Source organism: Cyanistes caeruleus, chromosome 3 (assembly GCF_971803275.1).
Source record: "Cyanistes caeruleus chromosome 3, bCyaCae1.hap1.1, whole genome shotgun sequence".
NCBI lineage: Eukaryota > Metazoa > Chordata > Aves > Passeriformes > Paridae > Cyanistes > Cyanistes caeruleus.
Window position 1 is genome coordinate 64,954,512 of NC_141703.1, and position 18,695 is coordinate 64,973,206.

At 34.6% G+C, this 18,695-nt stretch overlaps 1 protein-coding gene across 25 annotated transcripts in view; it reads left to right on the forward strand.

The window, feature by feature from the left end:
- The window catches only part of POSTN (periostin), a 31,609-nt gene extending 13,150 nt beyond the window's left edge, over positions 1–18,459 (forward strand). Inside the window, exons 11-24 of one of the 25 annotated variants that reach the window (XM_086881457.1) lie at positions 337–473; positions 1,158–1,288; positions 2,839–2,969; positions 3,136–3,238; positions 3,616–3,683; positions 4,247–4,292; positions 6,429–6,476; positions 9,524–9,619; positions 10,237–10,326; positions 11,854–11,931; positions 12,333–12,413; positions 14,554–14,640; positions 16,674–16,715; positions 17,235–18,459. In XM_086881457.1, coding sequence (XP_086737583.1) covers positions 337–473; positions 1,158–1,288; positions 2,839–2,969; positions 3,136–3,238; positions 3,616–3,683; positions 4,247–4,292; positions 6,429–6,476; positions 9,524–9,619; positions 10,237–10,326; positions 11,854–11,931; positions 12,333–12,413; positions 14,554–14,640; positions 16,674–16,715; positions 17,235–17,272 — 1,176 coding nt within the window. In that variant the 3' untranslated portion in view covers positions 17,273–18,459. The remainder of the gene's footprint in view (positions 1–336; positions 474–1,157; positions 1,289–2,838; positions 2,970–3,135; positions 3,239–3,615; positions 3,684–4,246; positions 4,293–6,428; positions 6,477–9,523; positions 9,620–10,236; positions 10,327–11,853; positions 11,932–12,332; positions 12,414–14,553; positions 14,641–16,673; positions 16,716–17,234) is intronic. The other 24 variants (XM_086881458.1, XM_086881460.1, XM_086881462.1 and 21 more) reach the window with 24 other exon arrangements.
- Positions 18,460–18,695: the final 236 nt, after the last annotated feature.

Below are 18,695 nucleotides of genomic sequence, written 5' to 3' on the forward strand. Positions count from 1 at the left end.
GAAAATATGATCTTTCTCAACCTGACCTTTGTTTGTATAGAGAACTCTGGGAAAATGCAACAATTTCAGATTGGGTGCTCAGTTGATAACAAATTTTTAATGCTCATTTTTAGAACTAATTAAGAACATTTTCAAGGGAAAAACACGCACACACACAAACCAAAAGTTACTTTAAAATATTTGCACCATGCTATTTTATTCTAGATTTTGCTATTTCAGCTTTTTCAAGCAGTGCCAAATTTCCTGGCAAGAACACATGATTTGACTGCAAGAAATATATATGGCTGTTATTTTTAACATTGTGTAAAGAGTTACACTTGTTTCTCTTTCAATAAGGCTGTATGTATTGAAAATTCATGCATGGTCAGAGGAAGCAAAGAAGGAAGAAATGGTTTTATTCACATCTTCAGACAGATCATCAATCCAGCAGAAAAAACTTTGCATGAAATGCTGAGAAATGATAAGCGTTTTAGGTGAGTAGCAATATTGACAGCATTGAGGTCTGAGAAAAAGTACTGGCCTGTAAGCATGTGAGTTGTTGAGGTTTTGAGAGCAGGGATGGCAGAGAAGGGTTTATTGCCTACACAAATAACATAATAAAAAAAAAAAAGAGAGGGAGGAAAAGGTGTTCAGCTGTAGCCTGAAAAGGCTTCCACACTCTATGCTAGAATTGTTTTTTATGGCACAAAGGACTGCAAAACACTAGAATTAGAGGAGAAAGGGGACAGAAGAACTGAATGATACATCCAGAGCTATAAATGCTATGGACTGTGTAGTTTTAATTAATGACCAGTACAATTCCATATGGGTGCAGCAGGATTGCATACCTTTCCAGGACTTACCAGTCCCTTTCCTGCAAGTATCTCAATACTCCTAGAGCAAGACCTATCCTTTGAATCCTCCTTTTATCTGTTTGCTCTGCAGAGGTTTTTATTTGATGAATCCTGCTGCTACTTTTATAACTGTCTTTTCCCTTTTTTTCTTTTGTTTTTTGTCATTTTCCTCTTCCACTCTCTTTATTTCTGGGAAACAGTGAAAGTATTTGAAAATTAAAGCACTAAAAGAAATAAAAATTTGGGATCTAAGTACCTGGACCCAGTTATAGTTACCACTTTTCAACAAAATGTATTTGTGGTTTATCTATTTGTTGTAAACAGTGTTTTCCTCAGTCTGGTGAAAGCTGCAGATTTGGATGATGTTCTGTCACGGCCTGGACAGTGGACTCTCTTTGTCCCAACTAATGATGCCTTTAAAGGTTTGACTGATGATGACAAGGACATACTGATAAGTAAGTAACATAAAAAACCTGGAATTATAAGCAAAGAAAAATGGATTGGAAAGGAGACTAATGCACCTCTCACACAAAAGTTGTCTGCTTATGCAGTATAGCTTTTGCATAGAGCAGGTCTTAGGAATCCCCTAAATTATCTCCTTCTTGGGCACAGAGAAAATGCTTTTTTTGGAAAAAAACTCCTACCTGATTTTTGAATTTAAATTTCACTCCTCAATATCTTATTCCATAGAGTTGCTTCCATCTATTATTTTTGTCTTCAGAAGTTATCCTAGGCCAGTGCCATATTGGACTAATTCTGTAGTTAGCAAGACAATTTTATTTGCCCTTCTGTTTTTCAAGGGGCTTTATGCACCATTTTTTCTATCATTGTGACTCAGTCACTTAATGCTTTCCTTAGCCCTCATATTTTTTTTTTACAGCAGATTTTTTTTTTTTTTGGTGCCAGATTATTTTTTAGAATACTGACTTGGTTTTCTTTTGAGTTATTATATTGCCTTCTCCATAAAGATTAAAACTTAAAGTTTACAACTTTTTAAACAAATATAAAGAAATACTTTGTCTTTAAGAAAGACACAAACCAGGGATTATTTTAACCAGGAACTATAGTGGTATAGTTAAAAAGGTAATCTGATAGTTTGCACAAAAATCTTTGGAGTGGCCGTATTTAGGCTCTTTATGTAACTTAATGCTATCTGTGAATGGCCCAGTCACAAAATATCAGTGCTAATTTTACTAGGAAGAAAAAGATAATTTAATTGCATTTCAGTAGTGAAGTAAATTGCATTAGTATCAGTGATCAGAGCAAAACACAGGGAAAAAATGGAAAATATTCTCTGAAACAGACATCAAAAGACTATGAACATAGAAGATTCCCACTGCATTTTTTACCAATGCTGGAACTCCCAATAACAACTAATATCAGCATGTAATTCTAGTATTAAATTTAGAATGGTCAATATTCCATGTAATGGCAAACATATGTGTTTTAAAGTTTCTCTGCTTGGTACACTGTCTCCTGGGCATGTTGTGGTTTTTCTGCAGCCCATCTATGACTCTCAACCCCCATAGACCCAGAGAGCCCTATCAGGATATTAACTTGGGCTAGAGGGTACATTTATTTTTAGGAAAATACTGGATTTTTTTTTATGTCTTTTCATCCCACATGGGAATGTCAAACATTGAAATATGGAAATCATCCCTAAAATAGGGTGGTTTCACCCTTTCCCAACTTCTCCAGCCTGCTTCTATCTTCTGCAAGAACAGACAAACACAGCACTTCTAATTGCTCCATTGACTCCTTTTATGTTCTTTTGTAGAAGACTGCTCATAGGATCTTTGTGATTATGTTCTGAGTACCTTTTTGTCATATAGCTGAGCTTTTTCCCTTTGGCATCATTTTAACAAATTCAAATTGTATGTGTTTGTGGTATTTTCTTACATACTCTGTTTCATTCTAGCTCAGGTCTAAGTGAATCTTCAGAATTCCCATGAGGAACAATTCTCTTCTATTTAATTTTTATTCCTACATTTTTATTTTTACATAGGAGACAAAAATGCTCTCAGGAATATTCTTCTTTACCACTTGACACAAGGAGTTTTCATTGGAAGTGGCTTTGAGCCTGGTGTAACAAATATTCTTAAAACTATCCAAGGAGGCAAACTCTACTTGAAAACAGTTAAGTATAGAAAATATCTCCCTGCTACAGACTTGTATCAGAGATTTGATATTCCATGTCTATCCACATTATAGAATGGCATGCATTTCTCCAAATGTTATAATAGGTTTAGGGTTGTTTTCTAATATCCCTGATAACCTGGGTTCTCTTTTGATCCTTTACCAGGTGAATGACACTCTTCTTGTTAATGAGCTGAAATCAAGAGAATCTGATCTCATGGCAACAAACGGTGTCATTCATGTCATTGACAAACTCCTGTATCCAGCAGGTAAGTATTATTTCATGAAATTTATACCCACTGTTTTAAATCTGTTTACATGCTATGTAACTGCAATAACTTAAAAAAGTTAATTAATTTAAAGATACAATTCCTATGTGGAATTTGAAACAGAAAATTTTCCTCAATGTTCATTTTGTGGAAGAGCCTTTCTTGAAATCTTAGCAAGATTTTGAAATTTTGTGAAAGTAAGGTATATGAAAGACAAGACTAGCCAAAGGCTAACTTTTCTGCTGATATGGAATAATATACATTGTGTACACATTTGTGTGAGTATTTGAGAATGATTGCACCTCCTGATCATTGTAAATCAAAGTAAAATGCACACAGTTGTATATTTCCTCTTACATGCCTGCTTCTTTTGTCAGAACTGCCTGTTGGAAATGATCAGCTGCTCACAATACTGAAGAAGTTGATTAAATACATTCAAATTAAGGTATTCTTTCAGTATTCTTCTCTCTGTCTTTCTGGCAGGATCTTTGAAACTGAGCACATTATAAGACAGAAGTGATTCTCTGGTCTTTTCTTTCTTCAGCTGACAACGCATTCAATAGCTCCCAGTTACCCAAATACAATCATGAATGATACCCTGCACTCAGGGTTATATAACTCAGCAGTTATAATTCATGTTTTTCAATGCCAGATAACTGTAGAATATTTGCATTTGGATAACTTCAGTATGAATTGGCCCAAATCTTTAGTTCACTTTATCACTCTTGGAAAACAAATCACTTATTTGAAAAAAATACCGATTGACCAAATTTTTATGGCATTAAAGCCAGCAGCATCATGTGAAGAAAAGTAGACATCCTTGTCTATCCTCGGCTATCCTCTTGAGATTGCATTCTCCCTCAACAACGAACGAGAGAGCCTAGACAAATAGCATCACCTAACTTTTAGACCAATGAAGTGGTGAATCCTACCCACCCTCACAAGGAAACTATAAAGCAAGTGCTACTTTTTACAAATTTTAAATAAATTGCTTTTCTGTTTTTATAGTTTGTTCGTGACAGTACCTTCAAAGAGATTCCACTGACATTTTACAGTAAGTTCATTTTAAATACTTCCATATGGGTTGGATATTGCTTTTTAAGTGGTGCCAATTCCAATTTGGAATTGTGCATCTCTTTTTCAATAAAGAGGAAAGAAATTTCTGGGAAAGTAAGATGTGCCAATGAAGAAAAGGAAGAGAAACACTCAAAGTAGAATGTTTCTGGCTGCTGTGCTACTGTATTTTTCCCTTTCCAGATGTGTGACTGGAAAGTAACCCTGAAGTAAGCTGTTCAAACTCTTGGGGTAGACAAGATACATATGGAAAAGATTGTTTTTCAGTTTTTATCCAAGGTTCAGTGCTTGATGCATAACAGAGTTGTTTCTCCCTCTAAGATGTAACATTGTACTGTACTTTACAAAATTGCATTGACTGTTCGCTGAGATACTTTCTTTTTCATGAATATTTCCAGAGGGACAGAGTGTACCTCTTTTCCCTCTTTCCTATATGTGCAAATATGAGGCCTGAATGGGAGGCAGTTATTCAGAATATTTTCTTTTTAGGGAGTAAATGTGAAAAAATACCCCTTTTAGCTGTCCTGCAGCCTTTACTAAGGTTTGCATTTAATTTCTGAATATAGAGTATGTGTTAAAACAAGCTGTTAGAAGACAAAGATCCTGCTGTAAATTTGTGAAGCAATATGAATTTAGACAAATTATTAAATTCCAATGGAGTTCTATGTGAAATATGGGTACATTTCACAGTAGAAAGTGAAACCACCACATCAGACTTTTGAAAATTGAGAATGGGCATATTGAAGTTAAAAACCCTTGGAAAAAAAAAATGGAGTAATTCACCTTGATAACAAGTTGAGTATGAGTCAACAGTGCCCCAGCGGCCAAAATAGCCAACTCTGTCCTGGGGGGTGCATCAGGCACAGCATGGCCAGCCAGGCAGGGAGGCCATTGTCCTGCTCTGCTCTGCACTGGGACAGCCTCACCTCCAGTGCTGGGGGCAGTTCTGGGAGTCAGTTTTGGGCCCTGTGTCCAGAGGAGGACTACCAAGATGGTGAAAAGTCTTGAGGTCAAAACTTAGGAGGAGCTGATGAGGTCACTTGGCTTGCTCGTTTTGGATAAGCAAAGGCTGAGGGGTGACCTCATTGCTGAGCAGTGACCCCATCACAATCCATGCCTTGCCCAGGAAGGGCAGTGGAGGGGGTGTGCTGGTCTGCTGAATGGTGACCAGTGACGGGACATGAGGAAATGGAATGCAGCTGCTTTGGGAAAAGCTCAGACTGGACATTAAAAAATATATTCTTCACCCAGAGGGTGGTCGGTCACCAGAACAAGCTCCTCAGGAAAGTGACAACAGCAACAAGCCTGACAGAGCTCAAGCAGCTTCTGGACAAACACATATGGCTTAGTCTTAGGTAGTCCTTTGGGAGGAAGGAAGTTGGACTTGATGATCCCTATGCATCTCTTCCAACTTGAGATATACTATGATTCTACCTCCCATGGCCAGTGAGAGTAGCACAGGAAGCAATGCCTGTAAAAATTAAACTAGAGAGGTCAATGTGATCAATGTCCAGAAAGCTTTAGCTGTAGATTGAGTTGAATGAAAGACTAGGAAGGCTGGAACCTCTATCAATGTGGGCTTCTCCAGTGGATGGGTGTGAATCAAATCACTATCAGAGGTGTTCAATGAATACTCGAGTCTGTCCTGGGTGTAGAAGGACAACTTGATCTCCCAAGGGCATATTTTCTGTGATGTTCTACCTATATTCTCAATGCCAGCAGGTTTCCTGTGTGTGTCTGATCAGCTCCCTAATGAAAAAGGCAATACTCAGGCATGAGGCATGAGGAGAATTGTGCAAAACTTTGTGTGGGTAATTGTACAAGCCCTCTCTGTTATGTACCATACATCATCACAGGTACCATGACCCACGGTTTGCATAAGGCTCAAAGGCAAATACCGTATCAGCAGCTTCTGTCTGCAGGTGACCTGAGTGGATAAACATTTCATAATCAGAACCAAGATTTAGACTTTAGATCCTTTTGAGTTGCTATTTCACCTATTAATATCTACAATTATTATCCACATCCTTATGAGGAGACCAAATCAAAGTAACCATTGCCTCAAACATATTTTAAGAATGGAATGCACTGTATATTCCATTTTCTATATTTTCAGAAATTAACATAATTGAAAGCAACGTCCAGCCTATCATCACAAAGGAAGGTAAATGAGGCCTGTGATATATATATTTCTGTGTATGTTCGTATACATATTCAGAATATATATTGAATATATTTCTTTAACAGGAAGCATTTTATACCTAGCAACTACTTAGCAACAAGGATGCTAAGCACTTTGCTGGAAAAGCAAAGATACAAATATTGCAATTAGAACTGAGTGAAATATTTTGTATGAAAAGATTACCCATTTCTCTCCAAATGATTTTTTCTCCTTTTTCTAAGGGTTTTTAAAAATATCTTAAATAATCTCTTTTCAAACAATTTATTTTATCACCTTTTTTTTCAACTAAAACATTTCCTTTTTTAAAAAAATAAAAACAGATATTTTGAAGTAGATATGTTTCTTATAATTTGAAGGAAAAAATTGGTTCATTTTTCTGTAATTTTCAATCAGTTCTAACTACCAATATCTGTTGGATGCCTGAAAATTATATCTACCCAATCTTTGGCTTTTTTTATTTCTCCATACAGAGCATGACTTAAAGATCAGTGGTGGGACTGAAGAGAAAAAAATGTGGGGATGAGACCGCAAAAATCACTTGTGATTTATAACTTAAGTAAAGCTGATGAGATCCAGCTTCCCATTGAAATAAAAATGCTGAAAGGGAAATTGTTTTATCTCAGCTGACAAAACAGTTAAAAATGTCATGCAAAGAATTTTATCCAGACTGCTTAATCAGTGTTTCTGGGAGGACTTCCTTCCAGAAGAAGTGAAAAATGCTTACTTTTTCAGTTGTCTGTGCTTCATCCCATTTAGGATTAGAGGCCATTTAACATATATACTGATCTTTGTTGCCTAGTCTCCATCATTAAATCAGATCCACACTGCAATATAAATGGATAGATTATTTCATATGGTAATTCATTCAAACTATTTTAGAGATCTTCCTGTGATGAGGATGAATCACTCTCTGAAAGTACCTCTTCTGCTGCGTTAAACCCAGAGACAGAGTATATAGTTTAGGTGATTTACAGAATGTTTAGAAGTAGAAAATTAACTGAAATAACTTAATTGTATTCACCAAACAGAGAAAAAAAAGTTATTGAGTACTGAAGGGCTACTCCTTTCCATTCCAGTACAGTATTTCTGCTTCTGGACACACTCCAGGGATTGATCTCTGGCTAGTGCAGCCTTTCTGCTGATAATTGACTCAGATACAGAACAAATAAAACCAATTCTGTCACTTCTGAGCTTTCTCAATGACAGTAGTGAGTGGCAGATGCCATCAGAACCACATAAATCCTCAACAATCTGTAGATAAAAGCTGTCATAGTTAAATGTTAATTTTTGTCAGGAAGTGCAACTAGACCATGATGAAAGGGCAACTTCCATAAAAAACAGGACATGTACTTTTTCCTGTCTCAGTGTTTTCTGCTTGTGTTGTGCTTCCATTTTTTGTACCTGGGCACATATGGGATATAAAAGATTAAACAGATGTAAAGAGTTAAATCTTACTGAAACTCAAATCTTAACAGATAAAATATTCAAAAGATTGATCCTAGACTAGGCAATATAGCTGGCTATGCCTTCACCTTTTGCTTTGCACACATCTGTTGAATCAATCACATGAAAAGGTACTGTTATTAAAAAATGTAAAAATAAAACATTTATAAACATTTGTAAATATAACTTTTACATTATTTCATTTATATTCATCACTTGCATCAATGTAAACTGGTATTTAATGGATTCTCAACATGCAAAAAATTCTCCTAAGTTTAAAACAGAAGCAAGGGAATGAGTCTTCTAAGACAGTTCCTTTAAAATATTTATAAATGTTTTTCATTCACACCTGTTAGAAAATAAAAAATGATGGCTTGTTCAGCTGGTTAGAACTCAGAGTAGATTAACAGAGGTCTAAAATAAGAGGGATTCTTTATAATTCTGTCATATCATCTCATCTGCAGCAAATAAATTAATTACCATTAAATTCTACTCTATGCAATCATTTGTTACTGGAAAAAAAAACAAAATCTTTTTGGTTTTTATTATTGAAGGTAGACTAAATTTACTTTTTTCAACAATTAACAGGAGCCACACATCTTTAAAAGCTGTTGTTAAATCCTGATCAGTAATTATGGAAAAAAATCAATTCACAATCAACTTTTACAAAAATTCATATAAATATATTTAAGGGATTTTTAAGGAAAGTAAAAAAGATCATGCTAAGTTTCTGTCTTTGAATAAGGAACAAAGAAAGTTTGTTTTACAGCAGCTTCTTAAGTAGGAGTCCCACAGCACTCATTAGAGAGGAACCATATTATTACTGCTAATTGATGGCATGTTCCTAATATATCTAGTATCTCCTGCTTTAGCATGTCAGACAGAGATACATTTGGATCATTGTAATCAAAATGACCTCATCCATGATAATGATAGCCAGTAATGCTGATAAATATCCTTGCAGCCATTCCAGCTGATCTCAGAAGTTTGTTTTTTCGGTTTTATTTTTTTAAGTTGCTCAACTACTGGCCAAGTCTTAAATAAATAGGATAAAAAAGTGCCACATAAAAAACCTCAAAGCAAAAAACAAAAGAAAATCCAAAACAACAAAGAAAAGAACTTCCAAGGCAGCAAATAATAAAAATAATTTAAAAGAGAAAAGCTCTCACTATGTAGATGGCATGCTGATCTCTGTGGAGTAAAAGCTATATCTGTAAAAATGCAGAGTAGCCTTCTTACCAATATATAGAAAAACACTTCCTTTCCACTGCTGAGGATCTGGTTTATTGCCTGGAACTTGTCAACAAACATTAAAAATATCATATACACAAAATTAAGAAATAAATAAATTATAAAGAGTAGGTGTATGTACGATAGGATCTATATTTAAGATCTTGTGTGAGGAAACACAAGACTGTACAATGCTGCCACAAATAACCTCTCAGATTTAAACAGCCCTCTATTACAATTATCTGGTTTATCTAAAGTAGGGGGAGAAAATGCAAGCTTCATCTCACCTCCATGGAATACTATAAGTATTTTCTGACTCTTTGTAACATGTGGTTTTTTTTTTTCCTGTGTCACAGACCCATCTATCACACAGCTCACTAAATTAATTGAAGGGGAACCTGACTTCAAAATAGTAAGGGAAGGGGAGACAATAACAAAAGTGATCCATGGAGGTTGGTATGCTTTCAGCAACTCAATTTGTATTAGCATTCACTATTCCCCATCAGTTTATACTTTATCTGGGTGATTCATGTTAGACAGATACTCTGTTTTTAACAAGACTTTTGTGAAGGGCTGCAATTTTATTGCATCATATATTTTTAATTCTCATGCATTTCAAAAAAACTGTGTTCTTTTTCCCTAGTTGTGTTCCATAGCTGCAGTCAAGACAGTTTAGAAATACTCTACGTGCTGACATAGCATGTATCTCAGTCAAGAATTATTTGCTCATTGCTATCCTGCAATCAAATATGTAGTAAGTGATTCTGTGATTAAAGGCAATTTTGTCAGAAAGAGAAATAAGTAATTTTTGTCAGAAAGAGAGGTAAACCTTCCCTTATCTTTGCTAAGGGCATTGAGATGTTCACATCTAGGATGGTTTTAAAGGAAAAATCACTCGATCATCCTAAGTTTTGAGTAGATTTAGTTCCTGATCTCTGAACATTTTTATTTTTTGCAAAATATTCTATGGTATTTCCTTCTGTGCTTCAGTCATCAGTTTGCACATCTCAAAAAGAATAGTTGAAAGTTCATTACTTGATTAATGCATTGAATTTAAAAATCCTTGTAGAACCAATTATTAAAACATACACCAAAATCATTGATGGACGACCTGTGGAAGTGACAGAGAAAAAGGTAACAGAAGAAAGAATTATTCAAGGTAAATTAAGCTGAGATATTCATTCTTAGTAAACTCCACCTAACATATAACATATGAAGGTAACATATCTTAACTTCTGTCCTAATGCCTAAACTGCATTTCCTTGACAGATGAATTTCCCTGCTTCCCACTCTCTCTGTAAGGGTGGTTATGTGTCCTGCACACACATAAATGGCAACAAAATTTTAACAGCATGCAAAAACTATGAACATTTATCTTCTGTTTTTAGTTTTTATTTTCATATATTTGCTAAGTGTCTACTTTTGAAAGCTTCTTGCCAACATTTCACAATGAGACCGCTTTTATTGTGTTTTTGGACTCTTACTTTAGAAGGAAACATTTTTTTCTGAACTTCTGGATTACATAAATCCAGGAAGGTTTCATTTCATCAAACACAGATATTTTAAGTGTAGATGCCTACCTTTGCATGTCATCCCAGGCTCTCTTGACAGCCATTTCAGAAAAAGATCTCTATTTCTCTGTAAGGTGGGGATTTGATCCGCAAGTTAGACACTTGGATACAGCTAATGTAAAATAAAATCAATATGCATCTGCATCCCTTGATTTCCTCACACTAAAGCTCCCAAATTCCTTGGCCAATTTCTATTGTATTTGACCTATCACAGAGCTACTTCTTTAAGCATCCTAGAAATTGATTAGAGGATTGAGGCATATTTAAGCATAATATGTGATATATGGAGTTCCCTATTGACACTTTTTGATCACCTTGCTTAAATATCAGTTTGAATGCTGCCTTTAAAATTCTGTCTGCTAGAGAGGCTGTAAGGAAAAGACACTTGATAAGACATTGACTTAGCTGGAAGTCCTAATATTCAGTTTATTTAGAAAATATTGAAATTCAACTGAAGTCATTTGAGAATAACAGAAATATAAAATCCTGCTTAAGTTATTATCATACAACTTTTTACTACAATGAAAATAACTCAATTTAAGGCATTTTCTGAATAAACCTGGGACTATTTTCTGGCAAAAATTTTAGGGGAGATGAATAAAATATAATTTTCTCAGTTCTCGGATTCAAGTTTCACTGATATCCCATATGAAATGGTAAATATAATGTAAAGTGACAGCATTTCAGACCTGTATCTCCCTATATTAAACCTGTAGAATGTTATAAGGAGTCTCAAATGCTAAGTCTTTAAATGATGCATAGCAAGAATAAAAGCAAAAATGTCTATTTGCAACAGTCAATTCAGACTAATCATGGACTTCAGAAATATCTGATCTATGACCTAATACAACAGTGTTTAAAATTGTGTCTTACTCGAAGAATGTAAGCAAGTAATTACTCTAATTATGAAAAATTTGCCTAATTACTTTCACAACTAATTCTACTACTTTTTTTTAACTTTCAGTTTAATTTCAGAAATGGTAAAAAACAAAGTTATCATATAAGCAGACTGCAGCATGTTAACCAGGAAATCACCATGTGTATTAAATAGGAAAAAATAATTTAAAGGACAAACCTGTTATATCTGATAAAAATCAGTATCTTATAATTTCCAGGTCCTGAAATAAAATATACCAGAATTACTGCAGGGGGTTCAGACAATGAAGAGAAGCTAAAGAAAATCCTTGAAGAAGGTTAGTATGCTTGTTTGATTTCATTTCTTTAATACATACATATCTCTCTAGATAACACAAGTAATTACTGAATGGATATTCCATGTTTTAAAAAATTATGTTAATACTGCAAAATCTTACCCAGAAATTAAACCTCAGAACCCTCCAAATGTAACCTTCTGATGTGAGTCCTTGATCTTCTTATTTCAGTCAGCTCTAGAGCTGAGGCTGCCTGGGTCTAATATATAGCATGCTGTGTTTGTAATAAAATATGGTGTTTCCAGTGTTTATTTGGATTTTTATAACATAACATGAGTTTTTAAATTCAGAAAAATGCTATGAGAGGATTAAATGTGCTCTTGTGGGATTGCCAAATGTTCTGTGTAAATCAATTTTTTTTGACATAACTTGTATCCTATCAGAGGTTACCAAAGTGACCAAATTTATTGAAGGTGATGGTCATTTACTGGAAGATGAAGAAATCAAAAGACTTCTGCAGGGAGGTAATTCAGTGTATTATAACTAACATTTTTGCAACAGGTTATGATAACTGAAACCCCTCTCAGATATGTTGAACTCAACATTTTAAAGACTGATGTAGTAGAAGTGGAATTTTAATGGAAAAAAGAGAACACTGTATTCTAGTGCCGGATATCTATGAAATGGAACCACCAAAGATTGAGTAATCAATTTTCTTAATGCCGTTGATCACAGAAAAAAAAAATTATTTGGTATTTTTCAGTCTTTAAAAGGTTACCTAATTAAAACTCAGGGGAGCAATGAACATTTATTCCAACATTTTTTTTAGCAAATTTAAGTATGTGAAAAACATTTATGAAATGGAACATATTGTAACAAGCCAAATTCATCTTACTTATCAGTTCTTCAGAAATGAATGTTCATTGCCCTCAAGTTAATAATTAAAGGCATGTATAACATCTTCTTCAAATGCTTACAGGTGATGGATATCCAGACATTAACTTTAATTGTCCTCAAATACAGCATTCCAAGGAATGGTTTTCTTTCCTTCTTGCTCTCTTAATTCTAACAGTTTTGGCAGTATATAACCAGTAGTTGTAGAAAACTAGTAAAAGAACTTCTGCTCATGAAATTAATCTTTATCTATGAATTTGGAATGTTCTCTGCTCAATGTAGATTAGAAGAACTGTTTATAATAGCAATGGGGAATATAAAAGAATTTAAGTGGTATGTTTTTTGTAAATGTTACTTAAACCCGATTCAGAAGTTCAAAAATATGGATGGATTCTTCTCTTGACATACTTTAAATTAATCCATTTAATTTTTTGTTCACTTTTCAGTAAGTTACAAGGTTGTATACCAGTAAAATAACTTGCATCCACATTTAGTTCACTGAACTAAATCTCATTGTTTTTCAAAAGCACTATTGTGTGGATGTGACTTAAACTTCAGTCAAATAAAAATTTCCTGATGGCTGAACAGCTGAACTGCTGAGCACCAAACTTACATATGCTAGTTGACAACACAGCTAGTCTTAGAGAAAAGCCAAGATACAGCTATAACTCTTGTGGACCGTAATTCTTGGTTCTGTTTCAAACATCTGAATCTTAGTTTTACAGACCTAAGCCAGAATTCATCTATAATATTGGACAGAAACAAAAAACTTCCAGAGTATTTTTTATTTTATCCTAAGTTATGTTTGCTAGTTATCCTAGCTATGTGAAAAGATTTGCTATCTGAAGATGCCTATTTCTGGTTTGACTATTTAAAAAAAAAGCTGGAAAATAAAAAATTGCAGCCAGAAAATTCCTCTATATACTGTATTTTGTTCTACTGGTTTAAACCAGTCAGCAAGGAGCAAGATCAAACTTTTTCTGTAGAACTGTTCAAAACTGATAGGTCTGATGCCAGAATCTAACAAGTATAACTGTACTTGTAATCACCCTCAGATACAGAGATATACAACTAAATAGGTGTGATCTATAGAGATACATCTCAGGGCATATAGATGTATGGAAAAGAGACAGTTTCTCTCTAGGACATTTGAAGAAGACAATATCATCTCTTGAATTCTTGCTATTTTCCTTGCTATTATATGATAGTTTGCATAAGCATCCTGCTTTACAGAATGGACCAAGTAGGCAGATTTGTCTTTTGCTTTAGTTTGATTTTTCTCTATCTTTTCCATGATTTATCTAGTCAGCTACCCTTGGCTGCCATGATAATATCTTACTGTACATTAAGCCAATAAAAGCAGATACACATGCTGCTTTAGGGTTGTCAGTGATAATGGTGATAATACTTCATGGCCCTCTTGTCTACATAAAATTATTTTTTAGTGAGAATTCCTTAATCATTTGAGTACAGTCACAAATGAATGTATTATCACTGTCAAAATAAATGGATGATTTCATATGAGCTTTAATTACGTTCACAAAGTATCCAGAACTGATTAAAACAATTAGTGTTTTTTGCTGAAGCAAAAATTTAAACCAAGGTTGCAATGAATGACTCATCCCTAGAGATAACATGACTTACAGCATGGATAGCATGCCAGCCCGCAACACCTAAGCCCAAAAATGACGTTGTTTCCACTGAGGGCTCCTTGCATATGGAAAAATGCTATGCCAGATTTAACTCATTTGTTTTTGATGCTTACCATAGCTGGAACTGAGTACACCAAGGTTACTAAAGTAATTGAGGGAGAGCCACAGATTATCGAAAGAGAAATCAAGAAAGTTCATCTGGAAGGTTAGTTTGTCAAAAACTCAGCATCACTAAGACCTGCTTTGTCCAAAGTGGTCATTCCACATGAGGTTTTACAGTACCTATTCATAAAAATTATTAGGTCTGAAGCCAGCATTTTAGCAAGAGGAATTTTATAATTGTTTTGGAAAATAATTCTTTCACTGACATTGCATTGCAAAGAAAAATCCTCAGGTTTATCTCGTGGATAAAAGTAACTAAAAGACTTGGCTAGCATAGCAGACAAGAGGAAATGCCTAACCACAAAGCTTAGGTAAAACATTTGAAGGAACATGCACCATAAAGAATTTACTTTTCTTTAAGCAGCACATACAGAAGAAGACCACGTGAGTTGCTTTTAACTTGAGTTATTTCTTGTCTGTGTAAATGTGATCTGTTGCTGCCAGGGTTTCTCAGCATTGTGAGAGAGTGGGCGGGTTGCAGGGAATATAACCTCTGGGGTTGAGTAAATATCTCACAGGACCTTGGAATTTCTTTACCTTTGTCCTGTTGTTAAATGAGGGAAGCTCTTGATTTGAAAAACCAGGATGGAATAGAAGTTCAAAAGGAGCCAAATAGATTTTACTCTGCCTTTATACCAGAAATTTGTTCTTTGAGTTTAACAACCATTGTTTAATGATCTTCATTCAAGGTTCAGAAGTAATTTGGTTAGGGTTTCTTTTGTATTTATGTCTTTTTCAAATTCTAATTCTCATAATGCAGAAAAGGTTATTCTGTCAGCCTTTGAACTAAATACACAGGAAAAAAAATATAATGCTTTTTTTTTAGAATGAAATTAAATGAATGTGTCTCTGCCTTTTTAATTTTGAAGTCTGTGCCAAATAGTGAAGGTTTATACAGTGTTTGTACAGCTTTAGTGCTGAGTAGTACAAGGAATGCTGGGGAGTTGTTTATTGCCTGAAAATGACAGATGGGTGTGATCTTCAAACACGAGGCTTATCTGAAAGCTTAATGGTATGGACAGCCCATAAGTATGGAAAGCATACTTTGGATGGACCATATTCTGTCCTTGTCAGGGCAGCAGAGAGCTTGGAATTTTCTGCCACGGTGGTGCAGGTAGCCAGTGTTTAGTCTCAGCTGGAATGAAGTCAAGCCTGTATCTCAGGGCTATGCATTTATATACCTTGTACATCAGTATGAAAAGAGAACTGGCTGCAGCTTGTTAAGTGAATACACAAGTACTTCATGGTTGTAAAGAAGGAAAAATTACTGCAGTAATATTTCTGTGGCGGTGACAGAAGAATATGCTTGTGATATGTTTTTCCTCCCAATGAGGAGACATCTGGTTAAACAAAAGTCTCAAGGCTTGATGAGAAAAGGGAAACATGTCCACAGTTTCCTGAATAAGTGAAAGAAAAAGGTTATATATAATGGGGGTGGTACCTATCCAATAGCCCTTGCTCTGCTCCACCTTTTACCTGAGAAAATTAACTGAACCCTAAATGTGGAATTGTACTGTGGACTCACAATTACAGTTACAAATCAAGCTCTGAACACAGCTGGAAATGTGGCCAACACCTTGTGATGGTTTCAAGCATTTCAGTTTTGAGTAATTCCTGAAGTAATGTCAATGCAACAGACCTGGACATCTGCTGCCAAAGGCTGAGACTGAGTCCTGTGTCTTAGCCTGAGCTTGTACTTCACTGGAAGTGTCACATGGTGTTTGATGAAAGAAGAGTGTGGACAAAATGCCCTGACACCTGCCTACGTCATGTAACCATCTATAGAAGATCAGTGTGGATAATGGATTAATTCTGATGCTTAAAATGCAAAAATACTTTTTAAATGTTACTAAGATTTAAAAGACGACTGCATATGAAAAAAATGTGGGAATTGTATTATAAGCATTCATATTTCAGGTGATCAAGCCAATATGCTTCTGGAGCAAAATTCTTAATTTACTGAAAAATTTAAATAACAAACTTCTAAAGTCAGCAATTAGTTTCTAATATTTCTAATGAGTTTTAATTCAAAGGCTTCAGCAAATAACTTCTGACTGCAACATTTCTATTTTCTAGAAGCACCTGCACGGAAAGCACAACCAGCCAGGAGGGCACAAGGTAAAAAAAAAGCCATACATTTAACATTGTAACACATATCAAATATTATTTTCAGTTCTATTAAGAGCAGGGTTAAAAAAAAAGTTCTTAAAAATACAGATTTCAAAAGAAAAAGTCGAATTTCTATTAAAAAAACGAACAAAATCTGGAATTGCTAATTATTTTTTTTTTCTGATATCTGAAAACAACCTAGCTTATGTGCTTTACTTAAAGACTTTCAGACAAGAATAAAGATCAGAAAAAAGCCAGCAAAGTGAAGTCTGACTTTGGAGTCTAAACAGGAAAATGGCACTCTGAGATGCTCCACCGCAGGATTTATAACTCTCAGAATCTATGTTATTTTGATTAATGAAGAAGCTGAAATATCAGTTTAATTTCACAGCTGCCAGCACAAGAGAGAAATGTTCAGCACCAGGCTTCGTCTTTCCTTTTCACGTCATGAGTAAATACAGCATACACTGTTACTACGTTATATATAATTATAGGTAATAATTAAAGTTATTTTTCCATATTTTGCAGGAGGAGCAAGAAGAAGGACAAGACTAGATCATTCCTAAAATCTTGCCAAGAATGAATTCACAGAATTAAAAACTAACAGCATGGTCTTTGAGAAGAACTGTTTGGCTTTTTTAAATGAGAACATTAGAAAATGATGTTGTTTTGATGACATAATGTAAACTGAACCATGAATCCACAAAAAGATGTGAAGCTGCAGATACTCACAGCCAGCACAGTGCTCACTAGGAGTAGTCCATTGGAGGTGCTTTTTCTGCTCTTGATAGTTAGCACTATGCAGGGTGGGGTCCTGGAAGCCCAAACACTTCTGTAGAACCAGGATTCCTTCTGCTGGTTAGCAAGTGTTTGCAGGATTGGATTAAAAATGGAGCAGGGAACAATACAGAGTGTATTTTTTTATTATTATTATTTCCACTAAATAAGAAATATAAGTGAAATTAGATAATTTCTAGAAAAAAAAAAAGAATCACCTCAGGTGACTTTTATTGAAAGGAAATATGAGATGTTAACACAGCACTTTTGGTTCAGTGGTATTGTATGCTTTTGATAAGTCAAAATTCATCATATGTTTAAATTCATAATACCAGTAATGTTACCTTTCCTAAGCAAACAAATATGCCTTATATTAAATGTATCATGTTTTTTTTGTCCTACATTGCATATCCAAATACCTTCTAGTAACGTGGCTAATGGAAGCTCTTGAAAAAAGGAAAAAAAACAGACATTATGAGCTTCTTGCAATGCATTAAAGATCATGTTGATTTTTTTATTTATAAGAAATCACATTCCCATTAAAGGAATCCTTTAACAGTACATATACTGAGATTCTTAAGTGTTTTCTCATTTTTCCCTAAATGTGTCTTTTGATTATTAAAGTGGATTATAAAAGTGATAAATAAAATGCATGCAAACAGTTAACTCAGCGTGGAAAAAGGTCTTATGAAAATGAGGCCAGGTCTGAAAGCTTTTGTATCAAAACATGCTTTGCTAATGTCTGGTATTAATGTGGAGTTTTCTGTAAATTATTCGATTTTATAACTCTAATTTTTTACTCATAGAAGTTGTCTGCCTTTGTCATAAAAAGGGGAAGCACAATTATTCATGGAGTAGGAAAAACCTGTTCAAAGTTCCTTAATATTGCAGACCAAAGTATCAGAGGCATTGTCTAACGTGCTTTTCTACTTCTGTTCTGAAACAAGTACTCAATAAAGAATTTGGCTGAACTGTACCTGCTTTAATTTGTAAATATTTTTTAATAGCAAAGAAGATTCTAAATGTTCTTTAGATTTTTAATCTAACTTGTAATTGTAAAATATGCTTTCACAGAAGCAAAATGATGCTTCCCTTTCTCACTTAGCACATGCTGTTGGACTTAAACTGCATCACTCTTGTTAAACAAATAAAAGCCTTCCCTAATTCCACAATGACATACCCTAAACACTGCTCCTATAACAGGACAGCTAT